At 44.3% G+C, this 19,567-nt stretch overlaps 1 protein-coding gene across 1 annotated transcript in view; it reads right to left on the minus strand.

The window, feature by feature from the left end:
* Positions 1-15,535: 15,535 nt before the first annotated feature.
* The window catches only part of MFSD6L (major facilitator superfamily domain containing 6-like), a 4,469-nt gene continuing 437 nt past the window's right edge, over positions 15,536-19,567 (minus strand). Inside the window, exon 2 of the mRNA XM_014549812.1 lies at positions 15,536-19,561. Coding sequence (XP_014405298.1) covers positions 18,084-19,561 — 1,478 coding nt within the window. The 3' untranslated portion in view covers positions 15,536-18,083. The remainder of the gene's footprint in view (positions 19,562-19,567) is intronic.

A 19,567-nucleotide genomic window follows, 5' to 3' on the forward strand; every position in this document is an offset into this window, starting at 1 on the left:
ATGAAATATTTTTAAATAAAATAAGTCACAAGACAAAAAAATCAAATAAAAGTAATTATTCCTTTCTTCTGACCTTGATGTTCTAGGAGTGTGGCCCTCTCTTGGTATCAGTCCATTTCTGGGAGCTCCTGCCGGTGACCTCATCACATAGAAGAGACCTAAATGAGTAGGAACAATCTTCTCGTTATTCCATTCGCTTTATTACTCTCTTTTCCTGGGGCTCTTTCAACAACGACACTTTTTAAAAACCTCAAACAGGTCTTCCAATAGCCATACTTCTCAGTCTTCAAACGTCAAACTTGAGATTTTTAAAGATAAAATATTGCCCTCGAGTACAAAAATCGAGAGTAAACGTGTAATGCACTACTCAGAATGATAAAGAACAAATTCGGATAATGGTTCCTACCTCTTGGTGGTGGTCGGGAGAGGATTACTATATATTGGTGAGGAGTAATATTTGAGATTGGGCAGCGGGGACACAAGCATTCAGTAGATTATTCCGTGTGCTTTTGCTGGGTCAGGAATACTGAATAAGGAATTGGAAAGCAAAGATTGCATCTCCTCAAAGTGTTTGGCATTCTCACTTGTCGATTTTCCTCCAAACCTCTTTTCAATCAGTGGTTTTCCTCTTCTCCTGGGAACCTCTGCCAATGTCCTCCCCCATCTCCTCGTTCCTTGGAACTTGACTGACATTCCACCCTCTAAACTTGACATCCATTTTTGCTAACAGCTCTCTCTTGTTGGGTGTTCCCCATTATGTCTCTTTATCTCCTTGGAAACTGTGTAGTCTTAAAATATCTCCATGTCTCTTATTGGCCGCCTCTTCATTTACTGCACGGAATCACAGAACTTCAGAGCTAGAACAGCTTAGGGTCACCTCTTCCAGACTTCTCATCATATACAGAAAAAAGGGGAGACGAAGATCTCATTTCATCTTCAGCAACTGCAAAGCCAGGGTCCCAAACGAGACTGCCATCAAGTTCTCCACAAGATGACAAACCAGGAGAGGCTCTTTGCTCCTGTCCCTGGAGATGCTGTAGAGTTGGGAGGGAGGCTGATGGATCCTTGAACCGAACACAGAAACTAAAAGGAAAATCCTAGGGAGGCACAACGTGGTTGGATGTCTCTCTCTGTGAAACGCAGTCTAGAGCAGATACCAAGGCCAGAGACCAAGACTCGGGGTCAGACCCTGCCAGTTCTCTCTTGCACATTGTTCTGGGAAGATCACTGCCCCTACCTTACTGCCATGTGTGGCAAGAAAACAGCATTGGCCCAGTGCCAACTTAATGCCAGCCCAGGGCGGTGGGGTTAGAGGAGACAGCATTGAAGCAGACACAGGTGCTCAGAGGGAGGTGGCCCTAGAAAAAAGCAATGTCTGAGGAGGAGGTTCCAGATGATTTAGGGAGAAAGTACGGCCTGGTTGGGAGAGGCAAAGTGGGAGGTGGTTGCTGACAGACAGCAACACCACAGGCTCTCTGACTGCTCAAGTACACATTCCAGCCACAGTAGCTGGTGGCTCAAGGACACATGAGCTCCTGAGAAAAAATACAGCCAAACCTCGGTTCTCAAACATCTCCCATCTGGAGCAATTCGGGTGTGTGTGTGGGGGGGAGGGGGGGGTCTCAGTTGTCCAACAAAACTTTGGTTCTCAGCCTGACAAGTCTTTCATGCCAATACCTGTATGACCATCAGTCACTCACGTCTCTCAGGCGACAAACAAAGGAAAGAATGCGGGAGTGGGAGTCAGTTTACCGCTAAACCTCGAATTGTTAACATCTCAGGAAATTGTGCTGTGAACATTTTCGTTTTGTTTGTTTGTTTTTGCTTTTGAGGGTCTGGAATGGATTCATTCCATTTACATGGATTTCTACTGGGGAAAAAATGACTTGGTTTTCGAATAGCCTTCTGGAACAAATTAAGTTCGAGAACCTCGGTTCCACTGTAATGGGAAGTCTGAGGAGGACACCTGTTATAAGAGAAAGGCAACAGACTGGAGAACCTGTACCAAAGGAAGCGGAACTGATGGGTCAAAGGAATAAGAGTTTAAAATAAACAGCAGATATCCTCAGAGAGATGAGAGAAGATATTGAAAATACGAAGCCAGAAGCAGGCAAAAATGATGAGCAAATTTGATTGACATATGGGATAAGAAAACTGAGTGAAATAGCTCATGGGTGCATTGAATGGCAGTACGGATATAAACAACACATTAGTGAATGAAGACCATATTTAGGAACTTTCCCAGAGGCCTCAGGAAGAAGGAAAGAAAGAATAAAAGTGAAGATACAAAGGATTGAAGGACAAATTAGAAAATCTAAGTAACAGTGGGAGTTTCATAAGAAAAAAATGGCCCCAGCTTGTTTGGCTCAGTGGATAGAGCGTGGGCCTGTGGACTGAAGGGCACATGACTGGGTTGCAGGCTCAATCCCCAGTAGGGGGCCAGCAGGAAGCAGCTGATCAATGATTCTCTCTCATCATTGATGTTTCTATCTCTCTCTCCCTCTCTCTTCCTCTCTGAAATCAATAAAGAAATATATTTTTAAAAAGAGCATGTATTACTGATGCTTACTTGATCATAAAATCTTAACATTTAAAAAAAATGGAGAGAATGAATATTTGAAGAAAAAATGACCAAGAATTTCCAGAAGAGCCCTCTAATTGAAAAAAGTTCATATTTAAGAAAAACAACCACCACACCTTGACATATTATAATAAAATTTAAGAATATGGAAAATAAATAGAAAAACATCTAAATTTAATTTTTAAATAATTCATTGTCGTGGTTCAACAAATCCAAAAAGGTACAGTGAAAAGTCCAACTTCCATTCGTTCTTTCATCTACCCAATTCTCACTTCTTCCCCAAATATCATCACTTTCGTTCCTTTTTGTGAATTTTTCAGAGTTTCTTTATGCAAATACATTCTTTTTAAAAAATGTCTATACAAAAGGTGGCACATAGACACTTCTGCCCCTTACTTTGAAAATTTTAAATTGAATATATATTAGATATTTTTCCATATCAATATATACACAGCTGATTTAATTATATGGTGTTCTATATGCCATAGCTTAGCTGGTCTCTTATCAATGGACATTTAAGTTATTTCCATTTTTTTGCAATAAATAACAGTATAAACATTATTTCACACAAAAGCAGGTATAATCTGTAGGATAATTTCTAAGAAGTGGGATTGCAGGGTCAATCCATTTCTATTTTCTTTTCTATAAACTGCCTGTGTTAACCTTCTCCTATCAATCTATTGGATTTGTTGGTCTTTTCCTCGTAGGTTTGTAGATTTGTAGGGAGAAAACCTTTTTGTACATGAAATGAGTTGCAAATACTTTTCCTTGTCTTTGGTCTTTTGACTTATGGTGTTTTTTTGGGGTAAAATTTACTTTATTTTCCATGCATCAAAACATTAACATTTTTATGGCTTCTGGATTTTGAGTCATAGTTAGAGAGACTTCCTATTGCAAGGTTATTAAGGCATTCTTTCACTTTTGTGGTTTTAATTTTTACATTTTTATCTTTAAGCCAATTGGAATTTTATCTTGTGAGGCAGGTGTGAGGTAAAATCCATCTTCCCCTTTCCCTCTTCTGATGGTTGTCCAACTGTCTTCAAATCATTTATTGATTAATCCAACTTTTCTTCATGAACATTTTCGGTTCAATAGGTCTGTCCATTCACAGGTCTTTATATTGAGATTTCAAGTGTGTTTACATCTTTTAGAGCTGGCATCCTTCCACTTTGCTATTTTCTCAGTTTTCATAGTTATTCTTGTTTATTTTCACATATAAATGTTGGAATCAGATTCTCTACTTCCAAATAAAATAATCAATGAAAGAAGACCTAGTTAATATTTTTATTGAGATTGGCTTAAATGTATAAATTAATGTAGAGAGAATTGACATCTTTGAGATGTTGAATTAACCAATCAAAAAACATGGTATGCTTTTTCATTTGTTTCAGTCTTTTTTCATTTTTTGACCTTCAACTGAATTTTAAAAGTTTTCTTTATATAGGTCTCATACAGTTTTTGTTAAATTTATTCCTAGGCATTTTATTATTATTTTTGTTGTTGTTGTTGAAAAAGACAATTCTAAAAACTTCCAGAGAAAAAGCAGATCACCTACAAGTATCAAGAAATATGTTGATATCAGACTTCTCAACATGAAACTGGATGCAGTATAACAATGGAGTAGTATTTTCAAAAGACTTAAGGGCAAAGACTTTTCAAATTCTAGAATTTTTAATGCATCTTAACTATTATTAAATTGTCATCATGAATTAAAAATATTGTTAGGCACATAAATTCTCAAAAAGTTTATCATATCTGGATCTTCTTTGAAACCATTTAACAAATTATTTTCTTAGTGGTTGACCTTGGTATTACAATTAGCATTTTAATTTAAAACGATCTGGTTTGGGTAGATATTAACTTAATTTCAATAGTCCACAAAACTTTGCTCCAATACATCTCCATTCTCTTCCTCCTTCTTTGTGCTATTATTGTCATACAAATTATATCTTGATATAGTATAAGCCCTCTGCTAGCCTTTTTAAAAGTTCTTATTATAATACAGTTTTATAATTATTGCTTTATGCAGTTGTTATTAAATCAGATAGGAGAAAAAGAATTATAATAAAAATATATGTATACTGTCTTTTATATTTACTTATATAGTTATCTATACTAGTGTTCTTTATTTCTTCATGTGAATTCTAGTTACTGTCTAATTCCTTTTATTTCAGCCTAAAGAACTACCTTTAGCATTTCTGGGCAGGTCTGCTAGTGGCAAGTTCTCTGTTTTTGTTTATCTAGACATATCTTAATTTCACCTTTATTTTTGAAGGAGAGTTTTGCTAGGTATAGAGTTCTTGATTGATAGTCTGTGTCTTTCAACACTTTGAAGGTGTCATTTCACTGTCTTCTGTCTTTATCATTTCTGCTAAGAACTAAGCTGTTAATCTTATTGAGGCACCTGGTACATGATAAATGGGTTTCCTCTTGTAGCTTTCAAGATTTTCTCTCTCTGTCTTTGACTTTTACCAGTTGGACTATGATGTTATTTTGAATTATTCTATTTGGAGTTTGTTAAGTTTCCTGGATGAATATACTGGTTTCATCAAATTTGGGATGTTTTCAGTCACAATTTCTTCCAATATTATTTGTTCTCTCTATTTTTTTCTTTTCCTTCTGAGACTCCTATTAGGTGTATATTGGTATGCTTTAAATTATTCTATAGGTCTTTGAGGCTCTGTTCTTTTTTTAAAATTCTTTTCCTGAGAGTTGATAATCTCTATTAACCTATCTTCAAGTTTGTTGATTCTTTCTTCTGATAGTCTAAATTTGTTATTGAGTGAAGTTTTCATTTTAGCAGTTGTACTCTTCAATTCTAGAATTTCTATTTGAGTGTTTTTTGTAATTTCTATTGTTTATTAATGTTTTCTACTTGGTGAGATACTATTATCATAATTTCCTTTTATTTTTTAGACATGGTATCCTTTAGTTTTTTAAAAATTTCTACTAGCTAATTTAAAGTCTTTGTCTATTAACTTAAACATCCTTGTCTCCTCAGAAATATTTTCTGTTGGTTATTCATTTTACAGGGTATCTGACATACTTTTCTGTTTCTTTACATATCTTTTAAATTTTGTCAAAATTACACATTTAACATAATATATTGTAACAACTTGAAATCAGATTCTCTTTCCTCAGATTTGTCATTGTTTGTTGCTGTTTTTTGTTCTTGTTGCTGGTTATTTGTTAAATGACTTTCCTGAATTAATTCTATAGATTCTACATTCCCTGCAGTGTGAAGCCCTTGAGTTCTCTGCTAGGCCCTTTTTTTAAGATCTTATTTTTTAAGCATGTTTTCTAAGGTTCACTCATGGTTCAGTATAATTTAGTGGTGAGTCAATGATTGGTCTGAAGTTTTTTTTTTTTTTTTTAATGCCTTGTTTGTGTGTCTTTACCCTTTGACAAGGGGAACAATGTCTGAAGGTACACATTCAAACTTGAGGCAGCTTGAATGCCTGAACAGCCTTAGCTTTCGCTTTCTAAGTGCACAGGGCCTGAAGGTCAGCCAGAGGTGAGTGACTGGAGCCTTCTTTCCAAGGTCTTTCCCAAGAATGCACATGTGTGCAGCCTTCTAGATCCCCAAGAATATGTTGGAGCTTTTCAGAGTTCCCTGTGGCTTTCTAATTCCCCAGGGCTTACTTTTAAACCTTTGCTCTTGTTTGTTTCAACCCAAATCACAGCCTTAGGCAGTTGAGGTATTTACAGCAGATTGCTATTTGTTTTCTATTTTTTTTCTTTTTTTGGGGGTAATGCCCTTGGGAAGGTTCATCCACTGTCCCAAGTCACATCACACAGCCACAACACCTTGGGGATGGATGTTTTCCTGGTAGCTGCTAATTTGGACAAATATTGACTGTGCTCTAGGGATGGGGCTTTTAACATAGCACCAAAGAGGTCAGTGTTCTCCGTTAGCTGTGAGCCTGCTGACCTTCCATGGCTACTGGGCCACGGATGTGGGGGGGCGGGGGAGAGGACAGGAATGGGCCCCAGTTACAATTCCACAGACACCACTCTTTTATTCAAGTCCAGGAGTTTCTCTTGGAGAGAGGATTTTCAGTTCCCTCAGTGGCTTTGATACATTTCCAAAGTTCTGAAATGGCTGATTTAAGTTGTTCTGTCAGTATTTTTGTTGTTTTTATGGGAGAGTGGTTCACCAAGATCCTCGCTTCACCATTCCAAAAGTTGATCTCCCTTGAAAGCATCTTAAAAGGAGCAGTGCCTCAGTAAGATGGGAAATGAATCTGGGAAGAAGCAATGAAGCATGCAAAGTAAAGGGGAGAACACAGTCTAGAAAAGTATAATGTTACCTTAATTAGCAATGCTTCTCTCCTGTAAAAAAATATATATCACAGATAATTCAGAAATAAAGTCAGAGTAGAAGCATGGCTGGGGAAGGAGAATGGGGGACTGATGAAGGGAGGGAAGACTGGAGGATTATGGAAGTATGCTAGGGTACTTGCCCTGTTTAAGTATAGATTTGTTAAGCTTAAGATATCGACAGGGGAGGGATAAACATAAATAAAGGTCATAATAAGTTAGGTTAACCATGAGAAGTGTATAAATGGAATGTATTATTTTTGACAGAATAATTTGATCTTGTCAATGGAAAGTAGAAAATCTAAACTTGTCATTTGAAGAGAAGAAATTTTGAACTATTCCAAAGATGTCAAAGAGTAGAAAGGAAGTATAGTAAATAGAAAACACAAAGTGAGGTAGCAGAAAGAAGTCCTAAAATAACATTAATAAATATAAATGAGACGAATTAAACTCACAAATCAAAATTTTTAGCCAATCTCTGATTGGCTAAAAAAAACAAGATGCAATAATATATTGTTAGCAAGAGATCATTGGAGCAAAATTGGAAAATAAAAGGTTAAAACATTTTATTATTTAACATTTAATATTATTTTATTTAATATTTAATAGTATTTTATTAATCACATTATAAAAGAAAGAACTTCAGGGTAACAATTTTAGCATCAGAAGAAAAAAATGAATTTAGGGTGAAAAATAACAGGTAACAAATTGAAATGTTATATATTAATAAGAAATAAGAAATAAAAAAGACAATCATAAACATACATGCACTCAGCAATGTAGCCTCAAAATATATAAAGCAACAAACAGCTAAAATGGGGGAAATGGATATATCCAAAATTATATTTGGAGATTTTTAAAAAAATGTGTTTTATTTTTAATTGATTTCAGAGAGAGGAAGGGAGAGGGAGAGGGAAACATCAAAGCTCAGAGAGAATCACTGATTGGCTGCCTCCTGCCTGCCCCCACTGGGGATTGAGTCCACAACTTGGGCACGTGCCCTGATCGGGAATCTCGAACTGTGACCTCCTGGTTCATGGGTCGACGTTCAACCACTGAGCCACACCAGCCGGGCTATTCAACTCTTCCAGAATATGGTACATCAAGCAGACCAAAAATCGCAGAATAGAATATTTGACTAATACAATTAAATAATCTTGAACTAAAATATGTCTACACAGACATATTTCTTTTTAATTAACAAAGGCAATCTTTTACAAGTCACAAAGAACAATTTCAAAACCATAATGAAATAAAGTTAGAATTCAATAAAAAGAGAACACTTAAAAATCCCATATTCCTGGGGGGAAAATTAAGTTACCTCTGGGCTAAAGAAGAAATGACGAGGGAAATTATGAAATATTGAGAACTGAGTTACATTGCCAAAGTTTGTGCTGAGTTACAATGTCAAGATGTGCACTAAAGCAATACATGAGGGAAATTAAAACTTTTGACTACATTTATGGGCAAATTAGAAATCCTGAGAACAGAAGAGTTAAGTGTGTAACTCAAGAAGTAAAAAAGAAAAGAAAAAGAGCAATGGAGGGAAGTCACAAAAATAAGAAGAAAATAAATAACACATAATGGCAGAGGTGAAAAGGAAACAAAAAAGAATAAAATGGCCAAAACTAAAAACAGGTCTTTTGAAAATACGAAACACAAACCTCTGATAAGCGTAACTAAGCAAAAACAAAAGCAAACTGTGTTCACCCGACTGTAGGCTTTCCTTGCTCAGACTGGCCAACTTCTGGTTTCAAGATGATTGCTTCTCCTCTAAGGAAAGGGGAGCAGGAGGGGGTGGAGCCTATGTAGGAGGTGGGGCCTACACCTGGGAAAGTTCTGCTTTGATGAATAGTGGTAACGGTAGTGGTAAAAATGCACATTTCCACATGCAAGGGAATCTGGGAAGGTAACCGTTTTACTTGAAATACAATGGTTTAGGAACACAATTTGAGTAAAGAGAGAAGAATGAATATTGGGTAGGCATGCAGCAGTTTTTGCCTCAACAATTATACACGCAATGCATTGGAAAACTTGGGTAAAAAGCATACATTTTCAGAAAAAATGTCAAATGAATGAATAGAAAACAGTATAAACACTCATACACTAAGTTCCCTTCATACAAGAAAACTTTTCTGCTAGCCTCCAGCACTCATGGCCATTGGTGGTGGCCGCGAACGGGGCGGTGGGCCCCAGTTGGAACGGAGCAGTGACATCTGGTGGCTTTTCTCTCCCAGGTTATTCTTACTTAGATCCTTTCGGTTACAACGAACTTTCCTTAGAAACGGCGGCCCCTGGCGGCATCCGTTCACAGCCCTCTGACCTCAGTCACCGCAGGTTCAGTGTCTCTCTTAGCGAATCTGTCGCACTGAGGGCAAGCTTCTCACTGTCCTCCAGCAGAAACCTAGAAAGCCAGTCATACCCCCTCTTAAGCAAAAGCATGCGTTTGAGTCTTTCCTTCCTGGAGGTATACTCTTTTTGTCTGGGAAAAGGACACCCAGATTTCGAAGGAACTTGCCAAGAGAAATAGAAGGACTCTTTGTTGACGCCGTCTGCTACCGAGAAAAGGAAGACATTGTAACACGGTGACGTCAGAGGGTGTCGGGATTTCCCTGCATGTCTCCCGTGACAAACCCTCTCAGCTTTTCCCGTTGGTAATGGGGGCCGGTGGATGCCTGGTGAGATCAGACTCATTTGTAGACACCCAGAGGCCCTCGCTGTAGGCTCCCAGAAATAAACAGGTGCAGCCAGTGCTGGAAGGGGAGGGAGGCTGAGGAGCAGGGAGTGCAGATCTGTGGAGCTGAAGTTATTATTGTGGCTCTGACCCCATGGGGCCCGTTATCAGTTCTAGGAAACTCAAGTGGAATACTTGTCCTGTTTCTTTCACACTAACACCAACTCCTTCCCAGCCTGACCAAGACTAAGGCAGCATTAGGGTGGCCTGTCTCCTCAGGAAGCAATGCCTGGGGCTGCTCTGGGCTGGGCCAGCTGTTGGTACCTGTGTTTATTACAGGCCAAGTCCAATGCAGGTCCCTTGCAGCTGGCCCCTTTCCCCAGGCCCCTCTCCTGATACACCTCCTATCTCTCACACAAAGCCAGCCCAGCAATTGGCACCCGATCCTTGGGTTTTTCTGTAAGTTCCAGAGCTACAGGGTCTTCAGGGAGCCCGCCTCAGCCTGAGCTGGAGCTTTGGGAAGGCGGCCAGACCCTGTTTGCCCCAGGAAGCCACTGGGGAGTTTTCCCAATGTGTTTGGTGCCTCCTGGTGGAAAGATGTTGAACTGCTGGTGGCACCCCTTCCTCCTTCCCTCCCTTCTTGTCTCGGTTTGCTCTCAGAAACTCTCTCCAGCCCCATCTTACTGCCCTTCCACCCCACGTGGAGGTAGGCAATGGCTTTTTGGGCCAAGAGGATACCCCCACTTCTTGCAAAGGGCATAGGGGATACAGGAATCCGAGGCTGCGGCCTGTGATGATTGACAGGAGCTCAGCTGGGGGTGGGGGTGGGGTGGGGGGGAGGAGTGGGAAGTTGGATGTCACCAGGAATGAGTTCCCCACACAGGTGGTGCCCCTTCCATCACAGACCCCACGCTGCAGCCATCACGCACAGGCATGCAATTCAGTTCCCACAGATTGACCCTCTGGTCCATGCCCTCCCCGCTCGCCCTCCTCCCACCCTCCCCACCCTGGCCCTGGCTTTGAGGGCAGGCGGGTCTAGGGGCTCTCTCCCATAGGGTTGGGGCTGAGGCTCAGTGTGTCCACACTGCACACCACACCCAGGGCTTTGTGCCAGGTTCAGGGAAGGAAGTGGACAGTCATTCAATGTCCTGCCCTCCCTCAGGTTCCAGGGTGCTGTGCTACTCTGCCAGGTGAGAGGGGCCGGGGCAGGGCCATGGCAGCCTTAGGGTAACCCGTCTCCTCAGGAGGAAACGCCCGGCTCCTCAAAGGAAGGAATCAAGTCACCATCGAACGGCACAAATCTGGAAGGTCACGGAGGCCAAGGCCCCTGATTTTCAGACTCGGAAGCTGAGACCCAGCGGGGTGAGTGATTTGCTCAAGGGGTCACATCTCAACCTGACTCTGCAGCAGAAGACACCGCACCGAGCCACGTCCCTGTCTCAGACCATAGGCTCCCAGGATGGAGAAAAACTCCAGTCAGTCCAACCTCCTGGCTCCAAGCTACTCCCCAACCAGGCTTGACAAGAGAGTGACGTGGCTATGGAAAGCCTCTGGCTACTGGGAATGCCTCCTGCTCTTCCCCACGTCACAGGTGTCACCAAACAGTGATTGTCTGTGGTCTCGGCGACAGTCAGCGACTGCAGGAAGGGAGCGAGCAGGATTAGGAGTGATTTTTTTTTTTGCTCTATTGTCTTTAACGTTTATGATCTATGCATCCATTTTCCATCATTCCGAATTCTGCCATTTCTACAGACTTTCTCCCTCATATGGATTCAAAATGGTAAAATCATCTATGACCTTTCATACCTCTTTCCTTAACTCTCCACCTCATTATTCAATCAAAAGCCGAGGGCTATGTTATTGATCCCACCTTGAAAACTCCTTCGCATACTGCCTTAGTCTTCTCGAGCTGAACAGAACAGACATTTATTTTCTCCCAGTTCTGGAGGCGAGAAGTTCATGATCAAGGTGCTGGCAAATGCAGTTTCTGGTGAGGCCTCTCTTCCTGGCTTATAGACATCTGCCTTCTCACTGGTCCTCATGTAGCCTCTCCTCTGTGCACTTCAGGTGGGGAGTGTGTGTGTGGAGAGAATGAGAGAGAGAGAGAGAGAGAGAGAGAGAGAGGGGGAGAGAGAGGTGGAGTGGTGGAGTGTGAGTGTTCTCTGATGTCTCATAAACACTCCAATCTTCACGGATTAGGGCCTCACCCTTATGACTTCATTTAACCCTAATCATTAACTAAAGGCCCTACCAAATATTGGATGTTTGGGCTTCAGTTTATGAATTTGGAGGGGACACAATTCAGTCCATAGCCCATACATGACCTTGTCATTAGATCCTCACGGGCTATTGAGATGCAGTCCCTTCCTACCTGGACAGTCGCAATGGTCTGTCCAAAGCAGACATCCCAGCAGCCCCGGAAGCTCCCTAACTCAGACCCATTGCTCACAACGCAACTGGCAAAAGAGAGTCAGAAAGCTTCAGGGCCTCTTCCCTGGCTGGTGACACCTTCCCTTCCTGGGAGCATGGGATTTGCAATGGTCATATCTGGGCTCAAACCATGCTCCACCCCCTAACAGTCATGACCCTGAGCAACTAAGTCAGTAAATCTCCTGCACCTCCACTTCCCCTGCTGTAAAATGAGCATGACAGGCGGTACTGTATGCAGATGTTAGGCACAGAGAGGGTGGGCATAGTCACCCCGTGTGAGTTCCCTTTCCTTTAGGGTGACATTTAGGGTGTCCACATCTGATTCCAACCCATATCTCCAGCCTATTTTCCACCACTCCGCATGTGAAATCCACGGAATCCACAAGCCAACTCAATGAGTCGTCCCCGCCTTGTCCCTGCCTCTGATTATCCCTCGCTCTCCTGCGAGGAATAGCCTCTCCACTAATCGGAATCATTATTAACATCGAGGTGGAGAGGACTGGCTCAGACACACCTGGTTTGGAATTGTAACCTTTCTGAACCGCAGTTACTCCACTTGTGAAGAGAGCGGATGCTCTGGCTCAATGAGAGAAGCTTTGTCAAGTTCTCAGCAGGGTGTGGGAGCCCAGGTTTGTCCCTGAGCACTGACTGCTGAGTTGCCAAGTTCGCACAGAAAATGCCAGCGATGGTGTTTTCCAAAGTCTCTTGTAGAGAGTATTCTACAAGATCGTGGTCGGTGTGACCCGGAAGAAGGTTGTGGTACTGGATATAAAAGGGGATTACAGGTCCAACAGAGCTAACAAGTTTATTGACTATGGGGCTTTTCCAAGTCTTTAATTGCCAATGTTTATTGTAATTTTCTCAGAAGTGACAATAATTTACGTCATTTTCCAAACCGGTTAGCCACAGAATCCTTTTTTTTAAAAATTCTTTATTGTTTAAAATATTACATATGTCTCCTTTTTCCCCATTGACCTCTCCCCGGCCACAGAATCCTTTTTCAAACAAATATATCTTTATTGATTTCAGAGAGGAAGGGAGAGGGAGAGAAAGATAGAAATGTCAGTGATGAGAGAGAATTGTTGATTGGCTGCCTCCTGCATGATCCGGGATTGAGCCTGCAACCCGGACGTATGCCCTGACTGGGAATCGAACTGTGACCTCCTGGTTCATAGGTTGATGCTCAACCACTGAGCCACTGTGGCCAGGCCAGAATTTTTTTTTAATTGCCCCACCCCACCCCACTAGGCTTAAGTGTTGTACAAAAGTCATTTGGGAAATAATAGTTTAAGTAAACCTGAGAATAAAAGTTAATAGCTCATTCAATATTTGCTTTCCTTTTAGCTGGAACCAACATATGTTAGAACTTGACATTTCTGATAGCCATGAGGCTGGGAGCGAAACATTTATTTAGTTTTGATTTTATGAAGTTTAACTGACCTGCTGGCTAGTCAACAGAGTAAAAGTCACAGCTCGAAGTCGAAGCATGCAAGTCCCAGTTCTTTCTTCAATGTGCAAGCCTACCCTTCATCATCTCCTTAGGGTGTCTCTGAGCACCCAGCCCTCAGCCATCGTACCTGCCCCAGACTTCATGAAGTACTCACTGTTTGAACTTCTCCTGTGACATTTAACTTGTCCTGTTCGTCCTGTCTTGTTCTGTTTGTGTACATGACTTTGGTTATTCATGATGGGCCTCTCAGACCACACCTGTGTTTGTGTGAATGAGGTGACTCTGAATACGGATTGTCCATGCAAGAAAGATCAATCACATGTTAGAAATTTGAGACTTTGAGCCACATAATATCCTGGCCGTCTGATTTCTGGGGAGAAGAAAGGGACTGGAAATTGAGTCACAGGCCAATGATTCAACGAATCAGGCTTATATAATGAAGCCTCACTAAAAGCCACGGACTCCAAAGCTTGGTGAGTCTCCCTGGTTGGTAATACTCCATCCATTGTTGCATCAGTGTGCTGACCGCCGGATGCATTCTGACTCCACAGGGAGAGGACGGGACACCTCACACTTGGGACCTCCCAGACCGCGCCCCCTCTGCATCTCTTCTTTCAGCCGGTTCTGATTTGTGTCCTTTGGTTATCATGAAATCGTAATCCTAAGTATAGAGCGTTCCTGAACCATGTGAATGGTTCTAATGAATTATTGAACCTGAGTGGGGAGTGGGCCCCTTCAAATCTGTAGCCAGTTAGTCAGAAGTGAGGGTGTCTGAATTGAGGGCAGTTGTGTGCCCTTAACCTGTAGAGTATGGCCTAACTCCGGGTAGTTGGTGTCAGAAGTCACTGCAATTATGCTGAGTGAAAGAAGTCGGACATAGAGGAGTACATATGATAGTCTCTAAAAATGCAGACACGGTCGACAAAAGGAGGTTTACAGTTGTTCATATGGAAACAGACGTGCAGGCTCTGATTATCACAACTGTAAATCTACTTGTGCCCACCCCTGTATAGTGACAGAAAGTAGACCTTAAAAAGCAGTGCTGTCTAAGACCAGGTAGAGTGAGGGAGAAAGGAGGGATTGCGAAGGGGCAGGAGGAAATTTGGGGTGGGGGGTTGTCTACATGTTCACTATGTTGATCGTGGTGTTGATTTCAAAGGTGTATATATATTAAAAACGTATCAAATTGTACAATTTAAATGTGTGCAGTTTATTACATGTCAATTAATACATCAATAAAGCTAGTGTTGTGTTTTTTTTTAAAAGAAAGCTCAGCACGATCCTCACCTATCATGACCCTGTCCAGAACCTTCCATGGTTTACCTGGAGGTGTATATATATTAAAAACTTATCAAATTGTACAATTTAAATGTGTGCTGTTTCTTACATGTCAATTAATACATCAGTAAAGCTAGTGGTGTGTGTTTTTTAAAGAAAGCTCAGCACGGTCCTCATCTATCATGACCCTGTCCAGAACCTTCCATGGTTTACCTAAAATCTACCGAATCAAAACCTTCCTTGATCTGGTCCTAAGCCATCTTTCCAGTCTTGATATTTCTTGCTATTCTCCAAGAAGACCCCGTATTTGCCACCTTTGTAACATTGCTCATGCTCTTCCCTCTGCCTGGAATGCCCTTCCCCGAGTTACCACCCTCTCTCTACTGATTAGCTTTCCTGTACTTTAAGCTTAGCTGAAATGTAATGCCACAAAATCTTCCTTGACTTCTTGAGTCAGAAATGATCTGTTTCTTCCCTAAACTCCTGTACTGCTTTGTGTGTGTGTGTGTGTGTGTGTGTGTGTGTGTGTGTGTGTGTGTGGCATTTTTCAGTGTCTTGTGCTTCCTATGTATGTGTGTACGTACAGAAGTAAATCTCCCACGTGGCCGGTGTGGCTCAGTGGTTGAGCATTGACCTATGAACCAGGTCACGGTTCGATTCCAGGTCAGGGGTGCTGGGGTTTCTGACTCGATCCCCAGGAGGGGGCATGCAGGAGGCAGCCCATCAATGATTCTCTCTCATCATTGATGTTTCTATCTCTTTCTCTCTCTGAAATCAATAAAAAAAATATTTTTTAAAAAAGAAGTAAATCTCCCAGAAAATCTTGAGGGTAGGAGGTTATGTGTTTTATTCATTCTTGTATTTTCCATGACAAGTAGCATAATTCTTTACAAACAGAGGCTAGTCAAATAATAAATAGCCAGAAACACAAATTTCTCAGCATGTTTAGATCCTTAAACCATGATATCACTGTTTCCTTTCAGCTCTTCCTCCTCCTCCACCTTGTGCTCCTCTTTCTCCTCCTTTTCCTCTTCTTCCTGCAGAACCACACTCACCTTCTCAGCTCTTTCCTTATGCCAGCGCTTGTTCCTCACCCTCTTGCTTATGTTAGGAACACACATGTGCTTGCATTTTGGTATTACTGTATGTTCTGTCTACACAGTGAATGCTATCTCTACCCAGTAGATTTCAAGTGATAGCCGCCTTAAACCTTAATATTTAATGTTCCATCTTTTGTCCAATTTCTTGGCCACAGAGCAGAGATGACAGTTCCAGGCTTTGACCCCAGGCTGGCTCAGAAGCCCCGCTCTGCCACCTACTAGCTGTGTGTCCTCAAGCCAGTTACTTAGCGGTCAGCTTTGTCATCTGGAAATTGGATATGGTAATAATGGCTTCCAGCTAAGGTGCTTTAGGACTAAAGGAGCGACACCTGTGAAGTGTTTAGAACAGTGTCTACATAGAGTAACACTCAGTGGCTACTGTTCTTTTCACTTCGGGCTAAGAAGCATTCAGCAAAGGAGTGGCACGCAGGGCGTGGTTAGCCACAGACTCGCTTGGAGTTTGCATCGCTGGGGGATTCTGGGCCCCACCTGAGAGATTCCAATGGCGCCCAGGAACCTGTCTTTTTGGATATGCTCCTCAGGTGACTTGGGTGGCCAGGCAGGCGTGGAACTGCTGGCGCAGCAGAAAACGCACTAAATTTGGGGTAAAGGAGATCAGGGCTCTGGTGGTGTTTTTGCCTGTGACCCACTGTGTGACTTTTCCAAGACTCCATTTTCTTTTTGTAAAATGCAGCGAACAAATTTGCGTTATTCCTAGGGTTGCGGTGGGAGGTCTAGCTGCTAAGGGCATTTCTGTGGGAAGCAGGCTTGCTGTGCAGAAAGAACGCAGGCTTTGGAACGAGACAGGCCTGAATGTGAGCTCCGCTTCTGGCGCTGGGCTAGGCAGTGCCAGCCCCTCTTTCTCACAGGACCCTGATTTTGCTTGGGGTGTAAATGTGCCCACTGGAAAACACTCCACCTCCCAGATGCCTTTGCAATTCAGGGTGGCCACGTGAGCAGACGGAGGCTATGAATTTCAGAGAAGTTTCTTGTTTTCCTGACCTAGGCATTCAATCCTCTCGCTCCCTGGAGCATGGATGAGAGGCCTGCAGTTGCAGAGCCATCGTGTAATGAGTGAACAATATGGGAGGGAGGCCTATAAGCTGAGGATGATGAAGTAAAGAGATGAAAAGATTTGGGTCCCCGGTGGCATCTCGAAGCGGTTGTACTAGCTCTGGACTGCCTACCCCTAGACTTCTTATGTAAGACAAATGAATCCCTAATTACTAGTATTGAAGGTAGAGGTTATTTTTTGTTGGTTATTTGAACCCTTAGGAACTTTTAAAAGAACAAAGTTGCTAGAACCATGACTAACCCATTGGACATTCTGGGTGTGTCCCTTTCCCCAGCTATGAGACATTTTCTGTGTTTGAGGCCCCTTCTAAACCCAATATCCTACACTCAACTGGTTATAAGATAGAAGACTTGGGCTCTGGGGGCTGGTCCCTGGAATAAAGGACCCTTTTCTGGGATGTGGGGAGGGTTTGCAAAAGCGCCCAACCAAGTGATTAGGCACAGGTGCCATGTGGACTACCCGTGGCACCTGAACCCTACAGAGGCCGCCGCACACTAATCAAAGCAGAGGTGAGGGGAGTGTGTAAAATGCGAGTCCAAAGGACATGACATTGCCTTTGCTCTGACATAAGAATGTAAGGCAGTTCTAAGGATTCTATTCCAGGTGACACTCACATTTGAGAGTAAGAATGAAAACTCATGAACTCCCACCCCCTCTCCCCTGGACATATTACATCTCCATCATCTTCTCTAATTGGAAACTTAAGTACCAGGGTATGAGTGTGGGCACCCGTGTATCAGTGGGGAGAGAGAGAGTTCTGGTTTTCATGACAACTCTTACCTGCCCAGGCGTGGCTTTAATAGGATCAGGCGCAGGCCCTTTAGGACCCACAGGAACGCACAGGACTCATCAAAGCCAGCTGCTCCCTCTGCTGCCGGAATCCTGCAGGCCCCATGGTCACCCTGGCGCGGCCATTTGATCCCAGCGCTCCCGCCATGGCCGGATTCAGCAGCACAGGATCCATACTAGTAAAGCTCTGGCAAACCTCATAGACCAAAAGGCAGTGACCACAGAGGGAACTTTGTTTTTTTAGCAAATGTTTTCTTTCCTCCATGACTTTTTACAAAATTGAGCTGCAATCCGACAAGGAGAGGAACCCGTGGGGCTTCCGCATCGACGTGCCCTCTCTCTCCCGAGGCCCATGGGGCCCCGGGCAGGAGGCGGGGACTCTGTCCTCAGCAGGCTGAGTTCTGTCCAGTCCTTTGGCTCCTTCCCAGACTGGCCTTCACAAGACAGTCCTGTTCCGTCCCCTGCTCAGAGTCGCTCGTGTCACTTGCCTCCACGACCAGCAGCTTTGAGTAGCTGACTCTCGGCTCCTGGGGCAGCCTGGGCCGGACAGACAGGAAGAGGGCCAGCCAGAGCCCCAGGACGGTGCAGCCGGCCTGGTAGAGCACCGCCAGGCTGAAGTGCCTCGCCACGAAGCCCCCCACGAAGCTGCCCAGGCTGGCCCCGCCCCCATAGAAGTGGCCTCGGAACATGGCACTCAGAGGTCTCTCCATTCCGGGGGTGGCCAGGTCCTCTAGGGAGGCGCCCACCGCCCACCACAGAGCCCCGTGGCTGACGGCACTCAAGACCTGCACCGGGAGGATGGACCACCAGCTCCAGAGGAAGGAGTAGTACAGCAGCTGCCCGGAGAGGCAGCCCAGCCCCAGCCCTAGGGTTCCCAGTCTGGACAGTTTTCTAAGCAACGTGGCCCTGAATGGGTGGAGGAGAACCTCCCCCAGCAAGCCCAGGGCCACGGAGAAGCCCATCACCAGCTCGCTGCTGCCGTGGTCCTGCATGTGCCAGAACAGAAAGTTCTGGGTGGTGCTGGTGACGGCTCCGGTCAGAAAGACAGTGATGGCCAGGAGGAGGAGGCGGGGGTCGCCCTCCACCAGAGACAGCGCTTTGCTGGTTTTGCAGCTGGGCTCCCGCCGCCTGCACAGGGGGACAGGGAAAACAGTGCTCACAGGCAGAGCCAGGACGCTGACCAGCGCATAGCCGTAGAAGGACACCACCCCCCGGGGGCCGCTGGCCTGCAGGGAGCAGTCCAGCTGCTCCACCAAGGCTGCGATGCCGCACACGCCCGCCACCGTGCCCAGCAGCTTCCAGGCCCAAAGGGTTCTGTGCCGGTCGGTGGCGTCCACAACATCCAGGTACTCAAACAGGCTGTCGTCCGCCACCTGCTCCAGAGGGGCCGCCAGCAGCTCCCAGAACACCAAGGACACCAAGCAGGGAAGGAAAGTCCGCAGCAACCCTTGCAGGGACAGGCCCAGGGTCCCCGAGTCCCCCCTGGTCGCGGACACGTTGGCTGGACTCGCCAGCGCTGTACCCCTGGCCAGCGAAGGGAGGGCGGTGCTGACCACCTTCAAGGCACCTTCTTCCCAGGGCGCCTCTTCCCTCCCTGCAGCGCCAGGATGGAGGACTTCGGACGCGGTCCAGGCTCCTTCCCCGGAGCCCACCAAGTTTCTGGGCAGATGCCGGGAAGGCTCTTGGGCACTTTCCAGGAGTCCTTTCCTGAAGCTGGAGGCGTGGCTGATCCCTGCACCGCTCTCGGCTGGGAGGTCTGAGCCGGGCTCCTGGGTCAGGGTGACGTTCACAGCCAGTGCCCCCTCGGGTGGCGGGACTGCGGGGGTCAGGCTGGGGCCGGCGTGGCAGGAGCGGGGCCCCAGGTCTGCGT

The sequence above is a fragment of the Myotis brandtii genome, unplaced genomic scaffold (genome assembly GCF_000412655.1).
Source record: "Myotis brandtii unplaced genomic scaffold, ASM41265v1 scaffold573, whole genome shotgun sequence".
In the NCBI taxonomy this organism is placed as follows: Eukaryota; Metazoa; Chordata; class Mammalia; order Chiroptera; family Vespertilionidae; genus Myotis; species Myotis brandtii.